Raw genomic sequence first — 25,717 nt, forward strand, 5'->3', positions numbered from 1 at the left:
ATTACTATAGTTCTATTTGAAAAAGCAAAGTTGAATTCTGTGATAAATGTAGTCAGGAAAAGAGACTGCATGTTGTTTACTGTCAAATTTTACACATTTAGTGTCGACTTTCCATAGCACATTTGGGTGAAAACAGAATTACGATGTTTTAAACAGTTCCAGTGGACATCTTGGCTGAATCAGACTGTATAAGCTGCAAATGGCAGACAGTGGTCCTGACAGTAAGAGCCCTCACTGCTCTGCACTTTTCCTCCCCTTCCAGTTCCCACTGTCTGTTTCATCTGCTCACTGTAATACTACACTCCCGTTCACAACTGAAAGTACCATATGCCAGTTATCACTGCTTCTCTGAAGATTGTAGAGATGTAACTGTGTTCTGTGTGGTAGTTCCATTTTAATTTATTTTTATACATTCACGTCCATACTCTGCTAACCACAGTGAAAGGCATGATGGGAGGTACATCCCATGGTAGGATTGTGTGTGTGTGTGTGTGTGTGTGTGTGTGTGTGTGTGTGTGATCGATCTTGTGAAATTACTCTCTGTACAATATTATTTTCTAATTTTCCTTATTCTTTCATTTTAGGCCCGCTTAGCTGCAGAAACACAAGCAAAAGAACTTGAAGAAATCCACAAAGAGGAGGAAAGAAGGCTTCAGGACTTGGAAGATGTTCGTCGCAGACTTGAAAAATTACTAGAGGAAGAAACTCAGGCGAAGCGAGATGAAGAAATTGTGAGGAATCTCCAAGCGAGGTGCGATTTTAAACTCTTGTTAGGCAGTGGACTCCTGTCACTACCCAGCCTGCTTTACAACTGTCCAGACAGTGGCTGCCCCTCCGTAACTTTTCATTGTGGTCTTCATTCCAAGTACTGATAAGGTGCAGCTTTCGGTGCTAGTTTCTCCTGTGCAAGGCTCATCATCTCTGCACAACTGTTGCAATCTTCGTATACTGATTGTCAATTAACTAATCCGTGATGCCACTGTATCTGTTCTACAAACCAATCCCTTCTTTTAGCCAAGTTGTGTTGTAAACTGATTTTTCCCCCATTTCTGTTCAGTACCTCCTGACTAGGTACCTGATCCACTCAATCTACAGCATTCTCCTGTAGCACCACATTTGAAAAGCTTCTGTTCTATTCTTGTCTGAACTGTTGATCATCCACCAATTTACTTCATTACAAGGTTACACCCTGAGGAGAACTCTCAGGAAAGCCTTCCTAACACTTTATATTCGCTGTTAACCTGATATCTTTTAGATGGAAGCTTTTGATGCTACTGGCATGCTACATTTTAATCCCCAGTACTTCAGCCATTGTCTATTGCTTTATTTGTCAAATAGCAAAACTCCTCTCCTACTTACAGTGTCTAATATGACTCCATCAGCATCTTATGCTTCAATTTGACCACATTCCTTTGCCCTTGTTTTACTATTTTAAATATTCGTACCTGCTGTCAGGACGTTATCCTTTCTGTTCACCTGATCTTCCCAATCATTTACAATCTCTGACACAATTGCATTGTCAACAGAAAACCTCCAAGCTTTAATTCCTCCTTCCAGAAATTTAATTTCGTATATGAATTTCTCTTTGGTTTCCCTTACTGCTTGGCCAATGTACAGATTCAGTGAAATGGTGGACTGGTTATAACATTCCTATTCCCTTCCCTACTACATTTATTGCAGTCTGCATTCTGTATAGGTTGTAGATAACCTTTCACTCCCTTTACTTCATCCGTGCTACCATCAGAATATCAAAGAGTGTTGTTATTGTTGTTGTAGTTGTTGTTGTTGTTGTTGTTGTGGTCTTCAGTCCTGATACTGGTTTGATGCAGCTCTCCATGCTACTCTATCCCGTGCAAGCTTCTTCATCTCCCAGTACTTACTGCAACCTACATCCTTCTGAATCTGCTTAGTGTACTCATCTCTTGGTCTCCCTCTACGATTTTTACCCTCCACGCTGCCCTCCTATGCTAAATTTGTGATCCCTTGATGCCTCCAGAACATGTCCTACCAACCCGTCCCTTCTTCTTGTCAAGTTGCTCCACAAACTCCTCTTCTCCCCAATTCTATTCAGTACCACCTCATTAGTTATGTGATCTACCCATCTAATATTCAGCATTCTCCTGTAGCACCACATTTCGAAAGCATCTATTCTCTTCTTGTCTAAACTATTTATCGTCCATGTTTCACTTCCATACATGGCTTCACTCCATACATGGCTTCACTTTCAGAAACGACTTCTTGACACTTAACTCTAAACTCGATGTTAACAAATTTCTCTTCTTCAGAAACGCTTTCCTTGCGATTGCCAGTCTACATTTTATATCCTCTCTACTTTGACCATCATCAGTTATTTTGCTCCCCAAATAGCAAATCTCCTTTACTACTTTAAGTGTCTCATTTCCTAGTCTAATTCCCTCAGCATCAGCTGACTTAATTCGACTACATTGCATTATCCTCGTTTTGCTTTTGTTGATGTTCATCTTATATCTTCCTTTCAAGACACTGTCCATTCCATTCAACTGCTCCTCCAAGTCCTTTGCTGTCTCTGACAGAACTACAATGTCATCAGCGAACCTCAAAGCTTTTATTTCTTCTCCATGGATTTTAATACCTACTCCGAATTTTTCTAGCTTGGCCACAATAATGCGTTCACTATGTTATTTGTAGTAGCTTACCCGCACTCCTATTTTTTATTCATTATTAAACCTGCTCATGAATTACCCCTATCTGATTTTGTATTTATAACCCTGTATTCACCTGACCAAAAGTCTTGTGTCTCCTGCCACCGAACTTCACTAATTCCCTCTATATCTAACTTTAACCTATCCATTTCCCTTTTTAAATTTTCTAACCTACCTGCCCGATTAAGGGATCTGACATTCCACGCTCCAATCCGTAGAACGCCAGTTTTCTTTCTCCTGATGACAACATCCTCTTGAGTAGTCCCCGCCCAGAGATCCAAATGGGGGACTATTTTACCTTCGTAATATTTTACCCAAGAGGACGCCATCATCATTTAACCATACAGTTAAGCTGCATGCCCTCGGGAAAAATGACGGCTGTAGTTTCCCCTTGCTTTCAGCCATTCGCAGTACCAGCACAGCAAAGCCTTTTTGGTTAGTGTTACAAGGCCAGATCAGTCAATCATCCAGACTGTTGCCCCTGCAGCTACTGAAGAGGCTGCCGCCCCACTTCAGGAACCACACGTTTGTCTGACCTCTCAACAGATACCCCTCCATTGTGGTTGCACCTATGGTACGGCCATCTGTATCGCTGAGGCACGCAAGCCTCCCCACCAACGGCAAGGTCCATGGTTCATGGGGGGGGGTCAAAGAGTGTGTTTAAGTCAAAATTGTCAAAAGTTTTCTCTAAATCTGCAAATAGTGTAGACTTAGGTTGCCTTTTTTCAGCCTGTCTTTTAAGATAAGTCAAAGGGTCAGTATTGCCTTTTGTGTTCGTACATTTCTCCGGAATCCAAACTGACCTTTCCCAAGGTGGTGTCTACCAGTCGATGTATTCTTCTGATGGTTCAGTAATAATCATACCACTTAGCACATGGAATTTTGATTATTACATTCTTCTTGCAGTCTAAGGATGTTTTGTCTGTCTCATGTATTGTTGTATTCCAGTAGAACAGTTTTAACATGGTTGGTCCTCCAGGATCTCTGATTATAACTAATGTGTTCTGCCCAGGGTCTTTGTTTCAACTTTGGTCTTTCAGTGCTCTGTCAAATTCTGCTTGCAGTATCACAAATCCCATCTCATATTTATTGACTTACCCTTCTCTTTCTATATCCGTGCTGTCCAAGTCATTTCCTATACATCCACCCTTCCCTTCTTTTCTCAGTATGTCTTGTCATCTGAAATTTTGATGTTCACACAGCTGCTTATCTTTTCTCTTAAAATTTTCATTAGGTACTATCTATCTTTCTGCTAACCGCATATGCTTTTACAGTCTTGCATTTGTCCTCTAGTCTTCTAGGTTAGCCACTTTGCACTTCCTATCAGTCTGATTTTTTTGAGACATATGTATCCACTTTTGTCTGCTTCATTTGCTGCATTTTAATGTTTCTCCTTTGATCGGTTAAATTTAACATCTTATGTGTTATCCAAGGATTTCTATTGTGTATTGTGTATTTAATTGTCCTTCTGCTGTCTTAACTATTTCACCTTTTGAAGTTCTGTATTTGTTTGTTGTTCTATTCCTTTGCTCTGTTTGTCAACAGATGTCTAATATCCTGAAATGTTCAGCAAATTCTTCCTTCAACTTATTTAGGACCAATCTCCTTAACTTTTTTCCTGCAGTTTCTTTAGTTTTAATCCAAAATATGAAAGAAGTAAATTATGGCCCAAGTCAACACGTTCCCGTGGAAATGATTTTCAGTTTCAAATCATGTTTCAAAACCTATTTTATACAGTTCTGTGATAAAATTCAGAGCTTCCAGTGTATCAGATCTCTTATGTGGTTATAACTTTCTTTCATTATTTTTAATGAAATGTTAGCAAGGAAAAAATTATGCTCTATGTAAAGATTTATCCGGCAGCTTCTTTCTTTCATTTCTTTTCTACAATCTGTCATCTAATGTTATTTTCCCTTTTCTTCCTTTTCATACTGTTGAATTCCAGTCCCCCAAAACAATCAGATTTTTATCATCCTTAATTACCTGAATATTTTTTCTTCCTCGTTATATATTATTTCAGTCTCTCCATCATTCTTGAATCATAATTCTTCAGCTGTTCACAGTACCAATATACCAAGGCCATGTTGTCCAATTTTACGAGTCCATATCAGTCCATCAGCATATAAACTTGTACTACTGTGGTGGTTGTTGGCTCATGTCCATCTTAGTTGCAATAATGCATTCACTATACTGTTCTTAGTACCATAACTTGCCTGCATTTCTATTATCTTGTTCTTTATTAGACCTATTCCTGCATTATCCCTGTTTGATATTGTTTTTATAATCCCATATTCATTTGACCAGAAGTTGTTAAATTTTCTAACCTATCTACCCAGTTAAGGGATCTACCAGTCCCCACTCTGACTTGTAGAGAGCTAGTTGTGTTTTTCCTGATGTCATCCTTCTGAGTAGCACTTGTCCAGAGGTTTAAATTGGGTACTTGCTCGAAGAGGATGCCATCTTCATTAAGTCCTATCTATAGCTGCAGGCCCTCTGTAGAAATAACAGTTGTAGTTTCTGCTTGCATTCAACTGTTCACTGTACCAATATACCAAGGCCATGTTGTCCAATTTTACGAGTACATATCAGTCCATCAGCCAGACTGTTACTCCTACCGCTACTGAGAAGGCCACTTTCCCAATGTTCAAAGTGACATGAAAAATTAATACTGAATAGATGGAAAATTTTTTGTGACCTGAAACATAGCCCCCAGTGGTCACCTGACTCTTTGGTGAGTATGTACTTGGCTGCCTCGGGGCCACACCCTTTGCAGCAGTGCTTTCTCTTTCTGTGCTGCAAACCTACACTTCGAGTATCACTTACCTCCTCCGACTTTCCGTCAGATGATCCTTTGAGTGCACCCTACTTGGACTTTATTCAATTTTGGTCTCGATTTCTAGTTTCGCTCGCAGCACTACATTCCTGGGTTTGACCTTCCATCTTTTCCAAATTTTACACAAGTGTGTGTGTGTGTCATGCAGGGAAGGTTGCCCACTGTGATGTATGCTCAACCTTTGTGCCCTTCCACCATGGCACACTTCCTTCCTGTTGTCATAGCACGGCCAAAACCCACCACAGTAGCCATCCCACTGTGAGAGGTGGCAGGGGTCGTCGAGTATCTGCACGATGGTAGCCCCCTGACCACGCAGTGATCACACTGTCGGTGCCAGCACTACACACTCGTTACATATGCCACACAGTATGTACCCATCATGATTACTGGCCAGGTAGCCATTGCTGTGGCTGTGTGGTGCCCATGGGGAGAGCCCTCATTTGAAGTGAGTGGCACTGTGGTGAATAATTCGCACATGAATCGATTTAATTTCTCCCACTGGTGATCACGTGGCTGCAGCAGTCTCTTCAAATGGAAAGGCCTTGTACAATGCAGCAAAGTACAATCCCAATGCATTCTCTTCCCTTGCCACACCTTGAGTGGAATGCAGGACTAAATGACAAGGAGCAAAATCCTCCCCCAATACCTGGTCTGTACCAGGGCTGACAGGGACACCTTTTTGGCCTCAAAGGCTTTATTGTTTTTGTAGAAAACACTGAAGACAAATGTGGGGAAGTTGGAGCCATCTCTAAGATGAAGAGCGGTTCCCTCTTCATTAAAACATCATCTCCTGCCCAGTCACAGTCACTCTCTCTTGTGAAAGGTTCAGTGACATCCCCATGACTCTCACTCCCCACTGGAGTCTCAATATATCCAGGGTGTCATCTTTCACCATGCCCTCCTTTGCAATCTGATGTTGAGCTGCAGGCCAGCTTAGAGCGACAAAGTGCACACTTCATCCATTGTCTCTGCAGGGGACCAAGGGAAAAACAGAGTTGCTACTGGGACCTTCATCTTGAATTTTGAAGGTGATACATTGCCTCAGAAGGTCAGGTTGGTGGTCTGCCGTTGCGATGTTAAATGCTATTGTCCTCATCATATGAGATGCTTCAGGTGTGTGAATTCAGATGTATGTCTGCCCACTGGACCGCTACCCCTGTCTGCAGGAATTGCAGGCGTCTGCTGTACGTGAATGTTCCTTGTGCCCCCCCACCAATCTGTGTAAACTGTGCTGAGTCCCACTCTTCCTACTCACCAGATCACTCCATTTTTTTAAGTGAGAGAAGAAAATCCAGGAGTATAAGGCACTGGACAAGCTCACATATCAAGAGGCCAGAAAAAAATGAGTGTCTTAGTCCCAGACAAATGATACAATCCAATGCTACAGCTGCAACATTGTTGTCTTCTCTATCACTGGTGCCTTCATCTGTTGCGCTTCTTACTGTGGGCCCTTAGAGCCACCTCCTGATAACTGTCCCCCCACCCCCCTACCCGATAGATGTATGCCCCTCCCCCCCCCCCCCCCTCCCCCTTCTTGTGCTTCCACTGCACCCACTTTGGGAACATTGGCTCCCCACCTGTTGGGCACACCGGTCCTCAGCCACCAGCTGGAGGAACATCATCCTCCTTGTGCTTCTCTAGCTAGGAAGAGGTCCCTTGGTACTCATCCTTCCATGGTCCTTGGTACTCATTCTTCCATGGTCCCTGCTGGTCCACAGCCAGACGGCAGCCAGTGGCTGAAGGAACCACATGCTGCTAGCCGATGAACGTCTCAGTCTTCCTCTGTCCTGAAACCAGTTCACGAAAACCTTCTCAGTCTTCTTTTTCTAACGAGCAGAAGGACGAAAAGATGATGATGGAAACACCAGTGGCCTCTCCACCACTGACCTCTGCTTGTATCCTTCTGTGCTCAAGGTGCAGATCACGGTGGTGCCCGAGGCACCAGACTTCCTCAGGTAACATGCCAACATGCCATGAAACCTACGTCAGTGGATCCCCTGATGTTCAGCCAGTGGCAATAAGTAACCCGGGATGAGAACCTGTTTCACTGCTGGTTGCTTCGTTTCCCCACAGTATTCGTACAGTCTGATCATCCAGCAGAATTGTAACAGAATTTTCACTACTTGGCTGAGCAATAGCAGCTTTTAAACACATACCCTGCATTCTGTATTGCCATCCAGGAAACATGATTTCCAGCTACTTGCACCCCTACCATTCGTGGCTACCAGGGTTATGTTAAGAACTTACTGACTGTGGGAGGGTATCGGGTAGAATTTGTACATACGTGCTGAACTCCATATACAGTTTCCTTGTGCCTCTTGATACACCACTGGAAGCTCTAGCTGTTGGGGTATGGGCACATCAGGATTTTACTGTCTCTTATGTTTATCTCCCTCCTGATGATCTCATGTCCCAGGATGTACTGTATGGAGTATTCTCTCAGCTCCCTGCACCTTTCTTAGTCTTGGGTGACTCCAAGACCCATAAACCTTTGTGTGGTGGAACAATGATCACTGACTGTGGCAAAGAAATTGAAACTTTACTGGGACAACTCGATCTTTGCCTCTTGAACACTGGTACCCCCATACAGTGAAGTGTGACGCATGGAACTTATTTGGCCATCGATCTTCTACCAGCTACGCACTGGGAAGTACACGATATCGTTTGTGGTTGTGACCACTTCCCCCTCTTCCTGTTCCTTCCTCAACATTGCTCCCCTGGACGCCTGCCCAAATGGGTTCTGCATAATGCTGCCAGGGATGGGCTCACCTCTGCTTGAGTCCTTAGCTCCCCGCCACAAGGCACTATTGATGTAGCTGTTCAGCATACAACAGCAGCCATTGTGTTGGCAGCCAACCGAGCCAGTCCCTCTTCCTCAGGATGCCTCCGTAGGAAGATGGTACCCTGCTGGACTACAGAGATCGCTGTGGCCATTGGAGATTACAGGCGAGTTCTCCAATGCCATAAGTGGTTCCCCTCATTGAAGCACCTCAGTGCCTTTAAACAACTGTGCACCCACGTTTGCTACCTCACAAATTTCTGAAAGCAAGAATCCTCGAAATGGTATGTTTCAGTGTTGGGTCACATACCTCTCCATCACAGTTATGGACAAAGATCAGATGACTCTACAGTTTCCACTCCACTGCAGGTGAACCAAGTATTTCCTCAGTGGTGCCATTTATACTAATCCAGACACTGTTGCCACACGTTTTGCTGAGCATTATGCTCGCTCATCTCTGTCTGAGCACTACCACATTGTCTTTCGTCTCGTAAAACTGCAGTTGGATTGAATGTGCTTATCTTTTACTAATTGCCACGTGGAGCCATATAATGCTCCATTCAGTGGATTAGAACTCTCCATTGCCCTAGCATATTGCTCTGATAGACTCCCAAGGCGAGACCGCATCCACAAATAAATGCTGAAATGTCCCAAACATCCCTCAGTGAATTGTCGGCATCACATCCTGCACTCTTTAGTCAGATCTGGAACAATGAGTAGCTCCCAACTAAGTGGCGAGAAAGCACCGTAGTTCCATTACTGAAATCACGTAAGATCCCCCTCGAGATGTACAGTTCTCACCCAATCGGCCTTACTGATGTTCACTGTAAGTTGCTCGAATGCACGGTGAGCAAGCGGCTGTGTTGACTCCTTGAGTCACAAGGCCTTTTGGCTCCATCTCAGGGCAGTTTTCACAAAGGCCACTCCACGGACTTTGCGCATCATCAGCAGCTCATAACTGTCTTTTACGTTCTCCAGAAGGCTTATGACATGACATGACATGACATGGTGTCACCACATCCTTAATACATTGTACAAATTGCGTTTCTGGGGTCCACTCCGGATGTTTGTCAAGAACTTCCTGTCACACTGTATGTTGTGGATTCAAGTGGGTGCTTCACTCAGTACCCCACGTATTCAAGAGAACGGGGTCTTGCAGGTATCTGCCCTGAGCATCACCTTCTCTCTGATGGCCATCAATGGCCCAGTGGCAGCTGTGGGGTATTTGGTATCACTCTCCTTGTGTGCTGTCAATATTTGCTTTTATTATTGCTCCTCTAGTATGGTGGTTGCTGAGGGTCACGTACAGAGTGCCGTACATAAGGCGGGGTCATGGTGTCTCACCTGTGGCGTTTGCTTTTCAGCCGCCAGGACTTGTGTCGTGGTCACTTTTGTACTGCTCACCTACACCCAGACATGTTCCTAGATAATCAGTTACTTCTTGCAGTTGAGACACACAGCTTTTTGTGACTGGTATTTGTTCCCCAGCTGACGTGGCTTCCCCATCTTTGCCACCATAAGCAAAAGTGTTGGTGATACCTCAGTACACTTCACTGCTTCAGTAACACTGGCTGGGGTGCAGATCACTCTACCCTTTTGTTGCTCTACGAAGCCCTGATTCTGTCCCGTCTCGATTACGGGAGTCTTGCGTACAGTTCTGCATCACCCTCGGCATTGCGGATACTGGACACCATTCGTCATTGTGGTGTCCAACTTGCAGAAAGAGCATTGTGGACTGGCCTTATGAACAACATACCAGTTGATGTTGGAATCCCTGTATTTCCTATTAGGCACCATCAATATCTGCTGAATCCCACTATACACATTTGTAGCTTCCTGAACATCCCAACTCTCGTGTCATTATCCCTGAAAGGAAGCTGCATCTCCCACAACAGCGACCCAGAACTGTATACACCTTTGCTGCATACCTCCAGTGTCTCTGTTCGGAACTACAACTTCCTCCTTTGTTGCCTCTGGTCAGGGATACCTCGCATCTACCTCCGTGGCTTGTGCCCTGACCTCGGATTTTTCTCAAAATCTCTCTTTGTTCAAAAGATTCTGTTGACCCTGAGATTTTTCATTGCCTGTTCTTCATTGTCCTTGAGATGTATCCGGGTTCGGAAGTGGTATTCGTTGAAGGCTCAACAGTCAAAGGCCAAACAGATTTTGCTACACACATGCTCGGTGTAGTGAACTCCACCCTCTGCCAAACTGGTGGTGTGTCTGTACTGCCGAGTTGATGACCATTAAATTAGCCCTTAAGCATGTTTGTTCTTGCACTGGCAATAGTATCCTGATCTGTAGTAACTCCCATAGCAGCCTTCAGCTATAGACCAGTGCTGCTCTCCTTACCCACTGGTTACAGCTATGCATGATCTTGTCTCTGACCTCCATCGGGGTGGACGGCCAGCTATTTTCATTTCGACTCCTGGTCATGTTGTGATTTCGGGAAATGAATGAGCTGACCATTTGGCCAAGATGACCACCATGATGCTAATTCTGGAAGTTGGGGTCCCAGTACCAGAATCTTGAACTCAGATTGATCTGCCCTGATCTCCCCAAACTAACTGAGGACAATTAAGGAGACCATGACCATGTGACAGTCTTCCCTGCATGCTTCTTGCACGGTATCAGTGTCCTCCGTAGACTTCACATTGACCACACTTAGCTGACCCATGGCCACATTCTTAGACATGAGGTTCCACCTCTCTGCTGATGCAGAGCCTTCCTGATGGAGGCTTACTTACTCATAGACTGCCCTAATTTGACTGCTTTGAGGCAGCATCTTGATCTTCCTGACACAATACCTCTGGTGCTCACAGATGATGCCAAAGTGACTTACTTAGTGTTAAGTTTTGCTCGCAAAGGTGTTAAGTTTTGCGTGCGAATATGGTTTCTATTTATCCCCCCCCACAGGTCCCCTTGTGGTCGTTGCTGAGTGGCCCAGCCTGGCCTATACCCTTTCCACCTTTTTATTCTCTTTCATTTCTTGGTGTTAACACATTGTGTTTACTGATATTTTGAGGATTTGTCTGTGCTGTCCTTTTTGTGTGCTTTTATCTCTGTTTTTAAATTTTTTATTGTGTTGGTTCCATTTAGGCTTCCAGGATTTGCCTTTCGCCTCCTTCCTTTGACGACTACTGCTGGTTTGCCACATAATGGGTGAAGGGGCAAATGACCTTACAGTCTAGTCACTTTCACTCCAAACCAACTGACCGACTGACCAACCTTAAACGTAGATAATCAGATAATGTGTAAAGGGGTGCCTAACCCAGTATATTTATTTTTCATTTGAATTTCCAGGGATTCTAAAGCTCTTGCTTTGTACTTGGCGAGAAATAACAGAACCTGTCTGTAGGAGACATAATCTGTATAGCAAAATCTGTATGAAAATTATTTGTGTTTAAAATATTTTGGATTTGTAATACATAGCTCAACTGAAATTGAATTTTGTTATTGGCAACTCTACCACTACAAAGTAAGTAAATGGAAAAAGGAATTAAGATTACAATTATCTTCACTGAAAATATATAAAACATGTACAGAACAAATTTAATCCGTGTAAAGAAGAAAGAAAAATTATCAGAGTTGGGTAGACATCATGCCAGAGTATGATAGGGATGTTGCCTTTCACCGCTCTTGTTTATTATTTGTTTGAATACAGTCATCAGAAACTGGAGTCAAACACCACATGGCTTTGCTCAAATCAACGGGAACACAAAACTGTGCTTTACTTTCTGCAAATTATTTCTCTCTTCTGGCATCTTCAGAGAATAACTTGCAGTGTTCTGTACATGATTTACAATTTTAGCAGAGAAATACAGCATAGGCAACAATGCCCAAAAAAAAAAAAAAAAAAAAAAAACACGAATTCTCTGTAAACAAACTCTGTTGGAAAATAGCAAGTACAAAGAAAGAGCTGTTTCAAAAATGAAATTGTGGAAATAGTGAACACATTCATTATCCTGTAAGGAAGAAATAGGCTTAGCTATAAAAGACACCAACTATACAAAAACTAGGGGAATCATTAATGTAACAAGACTGTCTTTAGTCCAGAAGCACACCAGAATATGCCTTTGTAAGACCTCTGCTGTTTTATGTTAGTGAAGCCTGGACAATGAAATCTAATTGCTAAAAGACTATAAGCTTAAATCCTTGAGAGGAACAGTTACACCAGTGGAGATCATGAAAGGAATGGAGATATGTTGAGGGTTGTAAAATACATAATATAGAGAACTACATAAAAACTAGATAAAAGTCTACAACAAATGTGCTTGACGAGGATCCCAAAATCCGTGCTACAGAAGAAGTGGCAGGAGAATTTTTCAATGAGATTGTAACAGGCCAAGAAGTGTTACATATGGAAGGGAAAAGATGTAGTAGTTTGTCAGAAACCTCTGTGATGTCTGGTTATCTTATTTACCCACTTTTTTACTGTTGCTAACAGTGAATACCTACTTTGCCTCTCTTAGCTCCATTTTTACAGGAGGTAATTCTGTACGCCAACATAATCGAAAACTCCAGTCAGTGGGTGGTATGTCTAAGTGCAATACATGTCAAAGTGAGGTGCTTAACTTGTTTATCTCTAGTTCTGCTTATAAACCATCTGAACCTTTTTAATTTTATGCTCAGTATTTTATTTGGTGGAAGTTTCTAGTACTAACAACTTTTCATTTGTTTGAGATTGCTTAAACTATTTCCTGTGAGCTATTTTTAGGCAAATAGGAGAGTCACTCCAAAAGAAATGCACAAGGTTGTCCCAAACATCCAATTTTTTCCATACCTTCAGTATTTTTACAGTATGTTGATACATTCGTAAGAGACAAAATGTCATTTTTCAGCATAAACTTCATTCCTTTCCACTGCCTTACAGCTCTGTGGAATTAAGGCAAGGATACCTGCATGGTAGCATCCAGGAGGAAACATGGAAGGAGCCTCCACAAATGATTGTGGTATAGAGAAAACAATTGGCAACACCCGTGAAACATTGTACTAAGGTCAATAGCTAATCTGTCCACCAATACGAAACATGTGAGAAACATCAGAATACGATGGTAAACCCACACAGTTGATAATTTTCAAGACCAAAAATTGTGAAAATATTGAAGCAAAAATCAAACTATGAAAAATACAGGATGGAATGTAACAATATTATGAAAAGGAAAGTTGCTACTCACCATATAGTGAAGATGTTGACTCGCAGGTAGGCACAACAAAAAGACTGCCACAAATAAATAAATCTTTTGGCCATAAGGCCTTCAACAACAGATGTAGACACACACACACACACACACACACACACACACACACACACACACACACACACACACACACACACACAAAAACTGCAGTCTCAGGAAATTGAAACCACACTCCGAGCAGCATCACCAGTGCATGATGGGAGTGGTGACTGGGTGGGTGTAAGGAGGAGGCTGGGGCAGGGAGGGGGAGGGATAGTATGGTGGGAGTGGCGGACAGTGAAGTGCTGCAGTCTAGAAGGAGGGCAGGAGAGGAGGTTTGGAGGGGAAGGGTGTAAGTAGCGGAAAGGAGAGAAATAAAAAGTAATTAAAAGACTGGGTGTGGCTGTGAAATGACGGCTGTGTAGTGCTGGAATGGGAACAGGGAGGGGGCTGGATGGGTGAGGACAGTGACTAACAAAGGTCGAGGCCAGGAGGGTTACAGGAATGTAGGATGTATTGCAGGAAAAGTTTCCACATGTGCAATTCAGAAAAGATGGTGTTGGTGGGAAGGATCCATATGCCACAGGCTGTGAAGCAGTCATTGCAATGAAGGATGTCATGTTTGGCAGCGTGTTCACCAACAGGGTGGTCCACTTGTTTTTTGGCCACAGTTTGTTGGTGGCCATTCATGGGGACAGACAGCTTGTTGGTTGTCATGCCTACATAGAATGCGGTACAGTGGTTGCAGTTTAGCTTGTAAATCACATGACTGGTTTCACAGGAAGCCCTGTCTTCGATGGGATAAGTGATGTTAGTGACAGGACTAAAGTAGGTGGTGGTAGGAGGATGTATGGGACAGGTCTTTCATCTGGGTCTATCCCTTTTACGCCATCTCAACACTATCCACTATCGTAGCTCCAGTTGGCCGTGGGTGCCTTTTACACCAGCCCAGTTGAGAGTCTGTATGCGGAACCACCACTGTCCTACTACCATGACTTTCTCCTCAGCAGGTAAGCATGCCATTTGTCTGCCACCCTTCATGTGCCTCCTTTGATGATTCCTTAGATCGTCAGTATGGGGCTCGTCCCTCTTCCCTGTTACCTCCTGGCGTCTGCTGTCGCCACTTTCTACGGCAGCTTAATTTCATGCTACCTGCAACTTTCCCTGTTGGTGTGAACCCTTCACCACCTTGGCTTTGTGAAGCGACGCACGTTAACCATGGCGTTCATTCGCTTCCTAAGGACACTACTCCAACCTCGGTCTATTGCCTCCAGTTTCATGACCTTCGCATGGAACTTAACCATTGGACCTTTGTATACACTGATGGCTCTCAGACTGACCACGGTGTCGGGTGTGCATTAGTCATTGGCACCCGTGTCTTTCGATATTGGCTTCCGGCTCACTCCTCAGTATTAACAGCCGAACTTTTTGCCTTGTATCAGGCTGTGGAGTACATCCGGTAACACAGCCTTCCCAATTGTGTCCTCTGCTCAGACTCACTCAGTGCCCTCCAAAGTCTGTGTGCGCTTTACACTGCTTATCCCTTAGTGCAGCGGGTCCAGGAAAACTGCCATTTGCTCACTCTTGGTGGAGCCAATGTCATATTTCTGTGGGTTCCTGGTCATGTCGGTCTGCCAGGAAATGAGGCTGCTGACGGTGCTGCCAAGGCTACAGTCCTTTTACCTCAGTCTGTGAGTACAGCTGTTCCCTCAGATGATCTCTTTGCCGTCTGTTAGTTGGTGGTGTTCCTTTGGCATCGCCAATGGTCCTCCCTTCACAGGAATAAGCTTCGGCTTCTTAAGCCTCTCTCAGCGCCTTGGATGACTTCCTCTCGGCCCTCCAGCTGGGAGGAGATTATTTTAACTCTGCTGCATATTGGGCACTGCCTTTTTAGCCATTGTCATTTTCTCAATGGCACTACCCCACCACTTTGTATGTATTGCACTCAAATTTTAACTGTCCGCCACTACCTGCTGGAATGCCCTTTTTTTACTAATCTACATTCCATCTTGGATTTGTCATCTGATTTATCAGCTGTTTTAGCAAATGACACACGGGCTGTCGCCCGTGTTTAACTTTTTATCCACTGAAGCAATATGGTGAAGGCCATTTAATTTTTAGTTTTTGATCTCCATTTTTGTATGGTGTTTATTAGACCTTTTTCCACGTGCCTTGTTTAGATGTCTCCTATTCTTCCCATTGGGGCTGACATATAGTCATTTCCCTTGTCTCTGTGTTTGCATTCTATAGTTTTGACTTAGGCGCGTATGACCTCAGTTGTTTTTTGTGCCCTATAAAGGAAACAAACAAACCTCCCACAGTAGTATTCACCGTCCACTGAACCTACACAATATACTCGTCCATCCTTAGAAAACTGCTGCTCTCAACCTGTTACCTCGTGGCTCATAACCCTAATCGACCTAGATGGAAGACCTGTCCCATACATCCTATCACCATCACCTACTCCAGTCCGGTCACGAACATCACATATGCCATCAAAGGCAGGGCTACCTTTGAAACCAGTCATGTGGTCTACAAGCTAAGCTACAACCACTGTGCTGCATTCTATGTGGGCATGACAACCAACAAGCTGTCTGTCTGTACGAATGGCCACCGACGAACTGTAGCTAAGAAACAAGTGGACCTCCCTGTTACTGAACACACTGCCAAACATGACATCCTTCATTTCAACGACTGCTTCACAGCCTGTGGCATATGGATCCTTCCCACCAACACCAGCTTTTCTGAATTACGCAGGTAGGAACTCTCCCTGCAATAAATCCTACATTCCTCTAACCCTCGTGGCCTCGACCTTCGTTTGTCACTGTCCTCACCCATCCAGCCCCTTCCCTGTTACCATCCCAGCAGTACACAGCCCTGATTCCACCATCACACCCAGTCCATTTACTTCTCTCCTTTTCCGCAACTTTGCTCCCCTCAACCCCCACCTCTCCCTTGCCCTCCTCCTAACCTGAATCACTTCACTGTCTGCCACCCGTACCATACTATCCCTCCCTTCCCGCCCCAGCCTCCTCACTAACCCCACCCAGTCGCTACTCCCATCATGCACTGGTGCTGCTGCTCGCAGTGTGGTTTCAGTTGCCTGAGACTGCAGTCGTGTCTGTGTGTGTGTGTGTGTGTGTGTGTGTGTGTGTGTGTGTGTGTGTGGGTGGGTGGGTGGGTGAAAGCTTTATTTATTTGCAACAGTCTTTTTGTCATGCCTATCTGCGACTCAGCATCTCCACTATATGAAAATATTGAGGGAGAGGTTTTTTTACTATTTGACAAGTGCAACCATCAGTCACGAAACTTTTAGCTTTGCAAGAAACGCACAGAAGTGCTAATGACCAAAAACCAGAAAGTGAAGGGATGAAGATGGTAGTAGAATGCTGTGGTGAACAATGTGATAGTCCTCTTTTTGTAAGACCGTATATAGAGATTCACACAATAAGCACCATGGACACACACAGCACTGAAATTTTAACAACTGAGCTACAGACCTAGCTATATAGATTTGACATGGCACAAACCAAATTATTTTCATAACCAAACCATCAAGATTGTAATGGGAGATTTTTAACTGCCAACTTTCAGCTGGGGATATAACTCGGTTGATAATAATAGAGAAGACTAGAAAGTAGGATGGAAAGAGACAGAGTAAAGCTTATTTGTAACCCAAAACTGACACTGTCATTTAATGGTAGCAGAGGGCTGAGAGGGTGTAATCCTAACAGTATCTTTATTGCTGAGAACATCGCTCATCATGTTACAAAAGCAGTAGAACAACTAATCTGCAGGGTGCAACCTTGCCGTTTGTCTTTTGTAGTATCAGAAGTTGTCAGAGTAGAAATTGTACCCTTCAAACTCCATTTTAACTCGAAGAGAGCAAAATGGATTTCAGAGAAGTGGATCTTGTAACTGAAAAAGTAGGGGCAGACCCTAAAAACTACAGAGAATGTGTCAGACTTGTAGAGAAAATATCAAAAAGGCAAATTTCACCTGGATGTAGGATCCAATTTATACCTGGCCATCACCAAAGTTCACAATCTCTCATGAGCAATGGTGGTAGCAAGTTTGATGCAGACGCTTTGTCAGCAAATGCAATTGAAGCAGGAGAAAAACTACTCCGAAACATAGCTGAGTAGAGAAGGGAAAGACGGATGAAGTTACTATCAGATCTGGACATGAAACAAACCAGTTGAAGGATGTGGAAGCTGATAAAAAAATCTTGGTAATGACACTGCAAGTCTGCCATTGAACCCAAATGTTACGCTGAACCAGCTTCTACTGAATGGAAAGGCAAGACAGAGGATGACTATTCTGAACCTCAAGGAAAATGTAGGAGACTACAAATCTCCGTGCACTGTGGAATGCCACATTTAATTTACACCCTTCTGTTAGTTTCATTCAAGTAGCGCATTTAATCAGTGAGCCCTCTGATTTCTGTTATCAAAGAAAAATTACTTTTAGACTTGGAGGAAGTTATTTTAGTTTCCCAAGTGGAATTATGTGGTACACACAAGGATCTTGACTAGGGCACAGAATAAATATTCATTTGATACTTCATTGGTGTTACTTATATCACCGTGCTTCTGATACAAAGCCAAAATATATGAGAGAGAGATTTGGGGGGGGGGGGGGGGGGGGGGAGCACTGAGTAAGAATCATTACCCCATTTCTCCACTTTCTCTGTTTGTCGTCACCCAAAGAATGCCTCCTAGCTGACGCCTGAGTACTCATGCTGAGTACACACACACACACACACACACACACACACACCACCCCTTGTGTATCTGAATGCTGCTGCTGATTTTAAGTATACAGTGAACTTTCTGCTTTCTGTCTCAATAGCTTTTCACAGTTCTGGCCACTAAAATGTGTCAGGTTCTTTGTAGTGATCTTATTTCATTGCACGAATGATCTTGCCAAAAAAGTTCCACCAGGCGTAAATTAGAGGCATTCACATAGTTTGAGTGCTTTTGTGTTCTCAAATCTTTGTTTAGTTTATTAACAAGTATGAAAAGGATAGATTGCTACTCAATGTAAAGATGACACTTAGTTGCAGACAGGTACAACAAAAAGGCTGTAACACACTGAACTTTTGGCTAAAGCCTTCTTCACGGGGGGGAAAAAAAAAAAAAAAAAAAAAAAAAAAAAAAAAAAAAAAAAAAAAAAAAAAAAAAAAACGGACATGCATTCACATAAGCAAGCACACTTCACACATATATGACCAATCTCTCTGGCCACTGTGACCAGTGGTTTTGTGTCAAGTGGAAGCAGCAGGTGTTTGGATTTGTGTGTGTGTGTGGGGGGGAGGGGGGGGGGGGGGAAGACACTTTTCTGAAGGCGGCTTTGGCGAAAAGCTCAACATGTAACAGTCATTCTGTTGTGCCTGTTGGCAACACAGCATGTCATCTTTATGGTGAGTAGCAGTTTGATTTTCATAATTTTGACATTCCAACCTGGACTTTTCATTATTTAGTTTATTAACCAGTTAATTTTTTATTAACATAGAATAAGCTTTCAAATGTTAGTTGCAGTTTGTTTTTAATGACTTCCAAATTTCGTACAGTATTTTTAATGTAATAAAAATTGAATCTTGACAGAGTTCTTCGTGAAGAATGGGAGAAGAGAGAGGAATTGGAGCAACTCCAAGAAGAACAGAGATTACTTCTAGAACAAGAGAGAGAGAAGAGAATTGAATTTGAGAAAAAACAGAGAGACAAGGAATTGCAACTGCAAGGTTAGATTACTACTCTGACATAACTGAGTGCTTCACTGGATAGGCTTATTAATATTCTATCTATACAAATGGAATCCTTGGTTTTTCAGAGGCTATTGATCGTTTGAGGCAGCTAGAAGAAGAAAGATTGCAGCTTGATCAGGAACTTAATATTGCAAGAGATAAGATACTTCTGTCAGAAAAGTCAAAAGAAGTTCTTGAGGCGAAATTGAGGGTAAGTGAGAGGTTGTATGTTTCCTTAGACGGTACTGTGACACAAAGAGCGTTGGGAATCGCCTAGCTGGGACTGGGTGAAGTGAAATATATAGCAGATTGGAAATTATACACACTGCAAACGTGACAGGCAAAGGTGATATACCTGTTGTCCTTTTGTGTTTTATTATTAAAATCTAGTGTTTGGTGTAATGCGTGGCAGCCAGTGCTGTATTAAATTCTGATTCTGACTTCCCATTAAGTATGGCTCAGTGCATGTAGAATGTTTATCATTTGCTCTAATTTTGGAAGAATATCAGACATGTACTTACTGAATCTATAGTGAATTGTAGAATATTCCCAGGTGCTGTGCAGGTGAGGTTACTGTCATTCTATAATCTCCCAACTTCATCAGCAGAATAAGACAATGCACTCATTTGCATATAAACACCACTACTTGAGATTTGTGAGCATATGCTGCTTTCACATTTTTTGTCAATCAACTGTCAAGTAGGTCGACAGCTGAATCTAGCCTGTAGCTGGTATCCTCGAGAGATGTAGCTGTTACGAATAAGCAAATATTGTCTGCGTATTTCAGTAGTTCAGCAGGTGACGGTAGAAGTTCCAGTGTCGGCATCTTTTGCAGTACTGGGAGTTGAAAGTGCTGCTTGTGGGGTGTCCTGTGATGAACCAGTGTCGTATATTTCAACACAATGTGTGGGAAGCAGCCAGTAGATATCTGTGATGAAGGTTTTTGATATTCTGCCAATATGGAGCTTATTTATCAGAATAGAAATTTTTGCATTGTGAAATACAAGTAAGGTATAGAAGATTGCATGCAGTAAGTTGCAACAAACAAATGTGGTCAAAATTTCAGTCTCTAATCTTACACAGATACTGCAAGTTCCCCTTTCTTTGCTGAAGTCATCTTGATGCATAGGCAATAAGTAATTGTGTTCCAGCCACAGTACTGGCTTTGTTTTAATAGTCCACTTCAGAGTTTTGTTGATGCTAGAGTTTAGCATAGTTTGCCTAAAGACTGGGCACAACTGAACACACTCCCTCACTGCAGTGGTTTTTGTCACCAACCCGTGTCATTGGGATGGATCCTGTAGACCTCATTTCAAGTGGGTGATAGTCAGATAACAGATGTAAATTGAATATAAATACAGATAACTGTGACCTGTTCCTTTCATAATATTGGTTTTTCTATAAACCAGTTTTTGAGCCTTTTCGAGCTCATCATCAGATGGGGTGTGCAAAAATTATGTATTGCTTTTTAAGTGCAGTGCCAGGTGCCAGCTTGTGATGGTGTTGGTTGTATTGCAACTAATGTCCACCTGTCTGCTTCCTTTTTACTTGTCTATTGGTCAATAAATTAATCACTTCTCACTGTAAATGCAGTGACGCTATAAATCTGCTAGAATTCAGCATCTGCTGTAAAGTGGAAAGAAAATAAGTCCATGGTCGATAGGCAGTTAAAATGGAAGCTGCTAGGTGGACATAACTACAATACTGCCCACACCATCACAGGCCCGTACCTGGCATTGTGCTAAAAAATAAGTACATATCTTGTGAATGCTACAAAACTGCTTTATGGAAATAAATTTATCTGTATCTATGTTCAGTTAATGCACAGTAGTATGTTATACAATATATGTAATCTTTGAGCTTAATTCTAAATGTTGTCAGCACTAGAGTTCATGATTGACATTTGTGTGATTGCCAGCTCAATCGTTATCTTTCTACTTCAGGAACATGGAAAGTCATCTTCCAACGTGATATCAAATTACGTTACTTTAGGGTTAATGTTCACTAACAGTAAGTCTGTGACTGTATCTAGAATATTGTTCTCATATGTTTTGTTTCCAAACATTATAAATATCTGCTATATTTACGTCTGCATCTACATATACACTCTATAAGCTGCTATGAAATGCATGGCAGAGGGCATGTCCCATTCCACCAGTTATTAGGGTTTCTTCCTGTTCAATTCGAGTATTGTACAGGGAAAGAACGATTGTTTATAGTCTCTGTGATTTGTAATTAATGTAATCTTGTCCTCATGTTCAGTATGTGAGCAATAAGGAGGAGGTTATAGTATATTGCGATAATTATCATTAAAAGCAGTTCTAGAAACTTTGTACGCAAGCTTTCTCAGGATTGTTTACATCTGTCATACAGAATATGCCTGTTCAGTTTTTTCAGCATCTGTGCAACTCTCTCCTGCAGGACAGGGCAGATCTGTGACCATTCACACTTCCCCTCTGTATGTAGATTCAATTTTCCCCATTAGTCCTATTTGATATGGGCCTCACACATTTTAGCAATATTCCAGAATGGGTAACATGAGTGATTTACAAGCAGTAACCTTTATAAACTTCAATGCGAGATGCTTATAATATTTTCCACAATGAAACTTTGTCTCGAAACCTGTCAGAAAGTCCAAAGAGATTCTGGTCATATGTGAAGTATGTTAGCGACAAGACACAATCAACGCCTTCTCTCCATGATAGCAATTGAGATACTACCGAAAACAGTGCTGCCAAAGCAAAGTTGCTAAACACAGCCTTCCGAAATGCCTTCACAAAAAGACGACTTTAGTAAATATTCCAGAATTTGAATCCAGAACAGCTGCCGGCATGATTAACGTAGAAGTAGATATCCTTGAAGTAGTGAAGCAACTTAAATCTCTTAAGAGGAGCAAGTCTTCTGGTCCAGACTGTATACCATTTAGGTTCCTTTGAGAGTATGCTGATGCAATAGCTCCATACTTAACAATCATATGTAATATACAACCATTTGCTCTATGAAAGATCCATGCCCAAAGACTGGAAAGTTGCACGAGTCACACCAATATTCAGGAAAGGTAGTAGGAGTAATCCACTAAATTACAGGCCCATCTCATTGACGTTGATATGCAGCAGGATTTTGCAGCATACTTTGTGTTCGAAAATTATGAATTACCTGGAAGAAAACAGTGTATTGACACAGTGTCAACACGGATTTAGAAAACATCGTTCTTATGAAACACAACTTGCTCTTTACTCGCATGAAGTGTTGAGTGCTATTCACAAGGGGTTTCAAACTGATTTCATATTTCTGGATTTGCGGAAGGCTTTTGACACTGTACCACACAAGCAGCTTGTAGTGAAATCGCATGCTTGTGGAGTATCATCTCAGTTATGTGACTGAATTTGTGATTTCCTGTGAGAGAAGTCACAGTTCGTAGTAATTGACAGAAAGTCTTAAGAGTAAGATGGAAGTGATTTCTGGTGGTCATCAGAAGATCAAAACAAATTGCAAAATGATTTAGAAAAGATAACTGTATTGCATGAAAATTGGCAGTTGACCCTAAATAATGAAAAGTGTGAGGTCATCCTCATGAGTGCTAAAAGGAATCTGTTAAACTTCCGTTACATGATAAATCAGTCAAATCTAAAGGCCATAAATTCAACTAAATACCTAGGAATTACAGTTATGAACAACTTACTAAATACATAGAAAATGTTGTGGGGAAGGCTAACCAAAGACAGTATTTTATTGGCAGGACACTTAGGGAATGTAACAGATCTACTAAGGAGACTGCCTACACTATGCTTGTGCGTCCTCTTTTAGAATACTGCTGTGCGGTGTGGGATGCATACCAGATAGGATTGACAGAATACATCAAAAAAATTCAAAGGAGGACAGCATGTTTTGTATTATTGTGAAATAGGGGAGAGAGTGTCACTGGAATGATACAGGGTTTGAGGTGGACATCATTAAACAAAGGGGGTTTTTCATTGCAGAGCAATCTTCTCACAAAATTCCAATCGTCAACTTTTTCCTCTGGATGTGAAAATACTTTATTGACACCAACCTACATGGGAAGAAAATATCACCATTATAAAATAAGGGATATCAGAGCTCATATGGAAAAGTATGGGTGTTCGTTCTTTCCATGTACTATACGAGATTGGAATAACAGATAATTGTGAAGGTGGTTCAATGAACCCTCTGTCAGACACTTAAATGTGATTTGCAGTGTATCCCCGTGGATGTAGATGTAGACTGATAGTGTTTTCCCGAAGTTCTACCAGTGAACCGAAACCTACCACCTGCTTCACCCATGACAGTCTATGTGGTCATTCCATTTCATATCCCTACAAAGTGTTACATCCAGGTATTTTTATGAGTTGGCTGATTCCAACTGTGACTCATTGAGATTGAAGTCATAGGATACTAGGATTTTGTCATTTTGTGAAGTGCACAGTTTTACATTTCTAAACATTTAAAGGTGGTTACCAATCTTTGCATCACTTTGAAATCTTATCAAGATCTGACTGAATATTTCTGCAGCTTTTTTCAGACAGTACTTCATTATAGATAACTGCATCATCGCCTGTAAATAGTACGAGGGTAAAATTAATATTCTGTGCAATGTCATTAACATATAACATGAACAGCAAGGGTCCCAGCACACTTTCCTGGGACACACATGAAATTACCTCCTCTGACAATTACTCTCCATCCAAGTCTTCCCTAGCAAAAAATCCTCAGTCAAATGCTTTTTTGGAAATCAAGAAATACTGCAGCTACCTGACTACTTTAACTCAAAGCTTACAGTATGTTGTGTGAGAAAAGGATGAGAGGGGTTTCACATGATCGATCTTGTAGGAATCCGTGCCAGTTTGCACGGACGAGGTCATTTTGTAAGAAATAGCTCATTATGTTTGAACTAAGTTGATGATGTAAAATTAAGTTACAAATGGATGTCATAAATATTGGATTGTAGTTTTGTGGATCGCTTCTGCTACACTTCTTGTAAATGAATGTGACCTGTGCTTTCTTCCAACTAATGGGCACAATTTTTTTGGTGTGATATCGTGCTTGGTTACTGCAGGGCCCCAGCCTTTGCAGCACCTTTTCCCTTCCATACTGCATGTCTGTCCTGCTATTCTTTTTCCCCTCCCATGGGGAACATATTGGTTATTTTTGGGAATGTTTTCTGAAGTTTTAGTAGCCTGATGTCAGAATAATCCCTCGTCTGTTTTCTTCACTCTACAACTCGTATCTTTTTCCCACTTTGGCATTTGAGGTTACTTTCTGTGTCTTCTTCCTTTCTGTTTGCTCCTGAAGATCGGCCCATGCATCTGACACATAACAGATGACCGTGTAATGTGCAATTCCCAGGCCTGGGTTGACAGGTAGGCTTTGCACACCCCATGGTACAGACCAGCCCCAGGGAGAGGTGATTGCTTAAGCTATTATCGTCCCAAATTTCCAATTAGTCGCTCTGTTTGGAGTGCAGGAGGTGTGGACAGTCACCGAAGGCAGGTATGTCCCCACTGAGGGGGATGGGGAGGGGGGGGGGGGGGGGGCGGGAAGTAAGACATCAAAGCACAAAATCATTGTGTCTTCTCACAAGTGATGTTCTCATTAATAGTGTCACTCTGCTAATTGCTTTTCATTTATCCACATAAGGAACCGCCTTTCGAGATTGTGCAGAATACGAAAACATTCTTTAGATAGTCTTGTCACTCCCTTTGAAGCATCTGTCTCCTCAATATTGTCCTTGTCCGTGAGAATAGCACAAGTAGTTGATGTAGACCAATTGTGTGTGCATGCTAAATCAGCAACGCTCACACCGTGTTCGCATTTTTCAATGATTTTACGTTTTATTTCTAAGGTAATTTTCTTTGTCTTACGGTTGTCTTCTTGCGTCTTTATCTTTGGGGACTTTTCTGCGAAGGTTGTTAAAATTTGCACACAAGAAGCACTGTGTGAATACAAGTTTAGAGAAAATGTGTGATGACAAGCTGCACTAATAGGGTAGCAGAAGTAGCAGTAAACCCAGACCGCAGTATTACTAAAGACATTGTTCACATGCCACTGCCGACAATAAAAGGTGTTCATATGGTTGAACATTTGCTCCATTGTGCGCGAACGGCTGGTAACATTACACTAAATCTTCATCGCTCGTTATGTGAAACATCGCTTGTCAAACGAGTCAGATTTACAATTTGTTTTGCTCATTATGCGAATTGCGCATTATGGGAGGTGCTCATTAAGTGAGATTCTACGGTAGTTAGAAGAGGGGCTAGCTCGACTGTAAATTCAGTGTAGAACCTGATAGGGATTTGTCTGTCACATTAGCACTACATATCACTGGAACACAGAAAGACATCCAAACACTACTATTAGCCACACATTTGTACAAGAGACCAAGTAAATTCAAACTCTAATTTCCTGCTAATATCATGATTGTAAATAAAACGCAAAAACTTTTAAAACAGTTGTGGACTTTTACAGGTGTCAAGTCGTAGT

General features: G+C 42.2%; 1 protein-coding gene across 1 annotated transcript in view; it reads left to right on the forward strand.

The window, feature by feature from the left end:
* LOC126456919 (differentially expressed in FDCP 6 homolog) overlaps positions 1-25,717 on the forward strand; it is a 124,718-nt gene that overhangs the window by 67,293 nt on the left and 31,708 nt on the right. The window contains exons 7-9 of the mRNA XM_050092857.1: positions 585-751; positions 19,080-19,216; positions 19,306-19,430. Coding sequence (XP_049948814.1) covers positions 585-751; positions 19,080-19,216; positions 19,306-19,430 — 429 coding nt within the window. The remainder of the gene's footprint in view (positions 1-584; positions 752-19,079; positions 19,217-19,305; positions 19,431-25,717) is intronic.

The sequence above is a fragment of the Schistocerca serialis genome, chromosome 1 (genome assembly GCF_023864345.2).
Source record: "Schistocerca serialis cubense isolate TAMUIC-IGC-003099 chromosome 1, iqSchSeri2.2, whole genome shotgun sequence".
Taxonomy (NCBI): Eukaryota; Metazoa; Arthropoda; class Insecta; order Orthoptera; family Acrididae; genus Schistocerca; species Schistocerca serialis.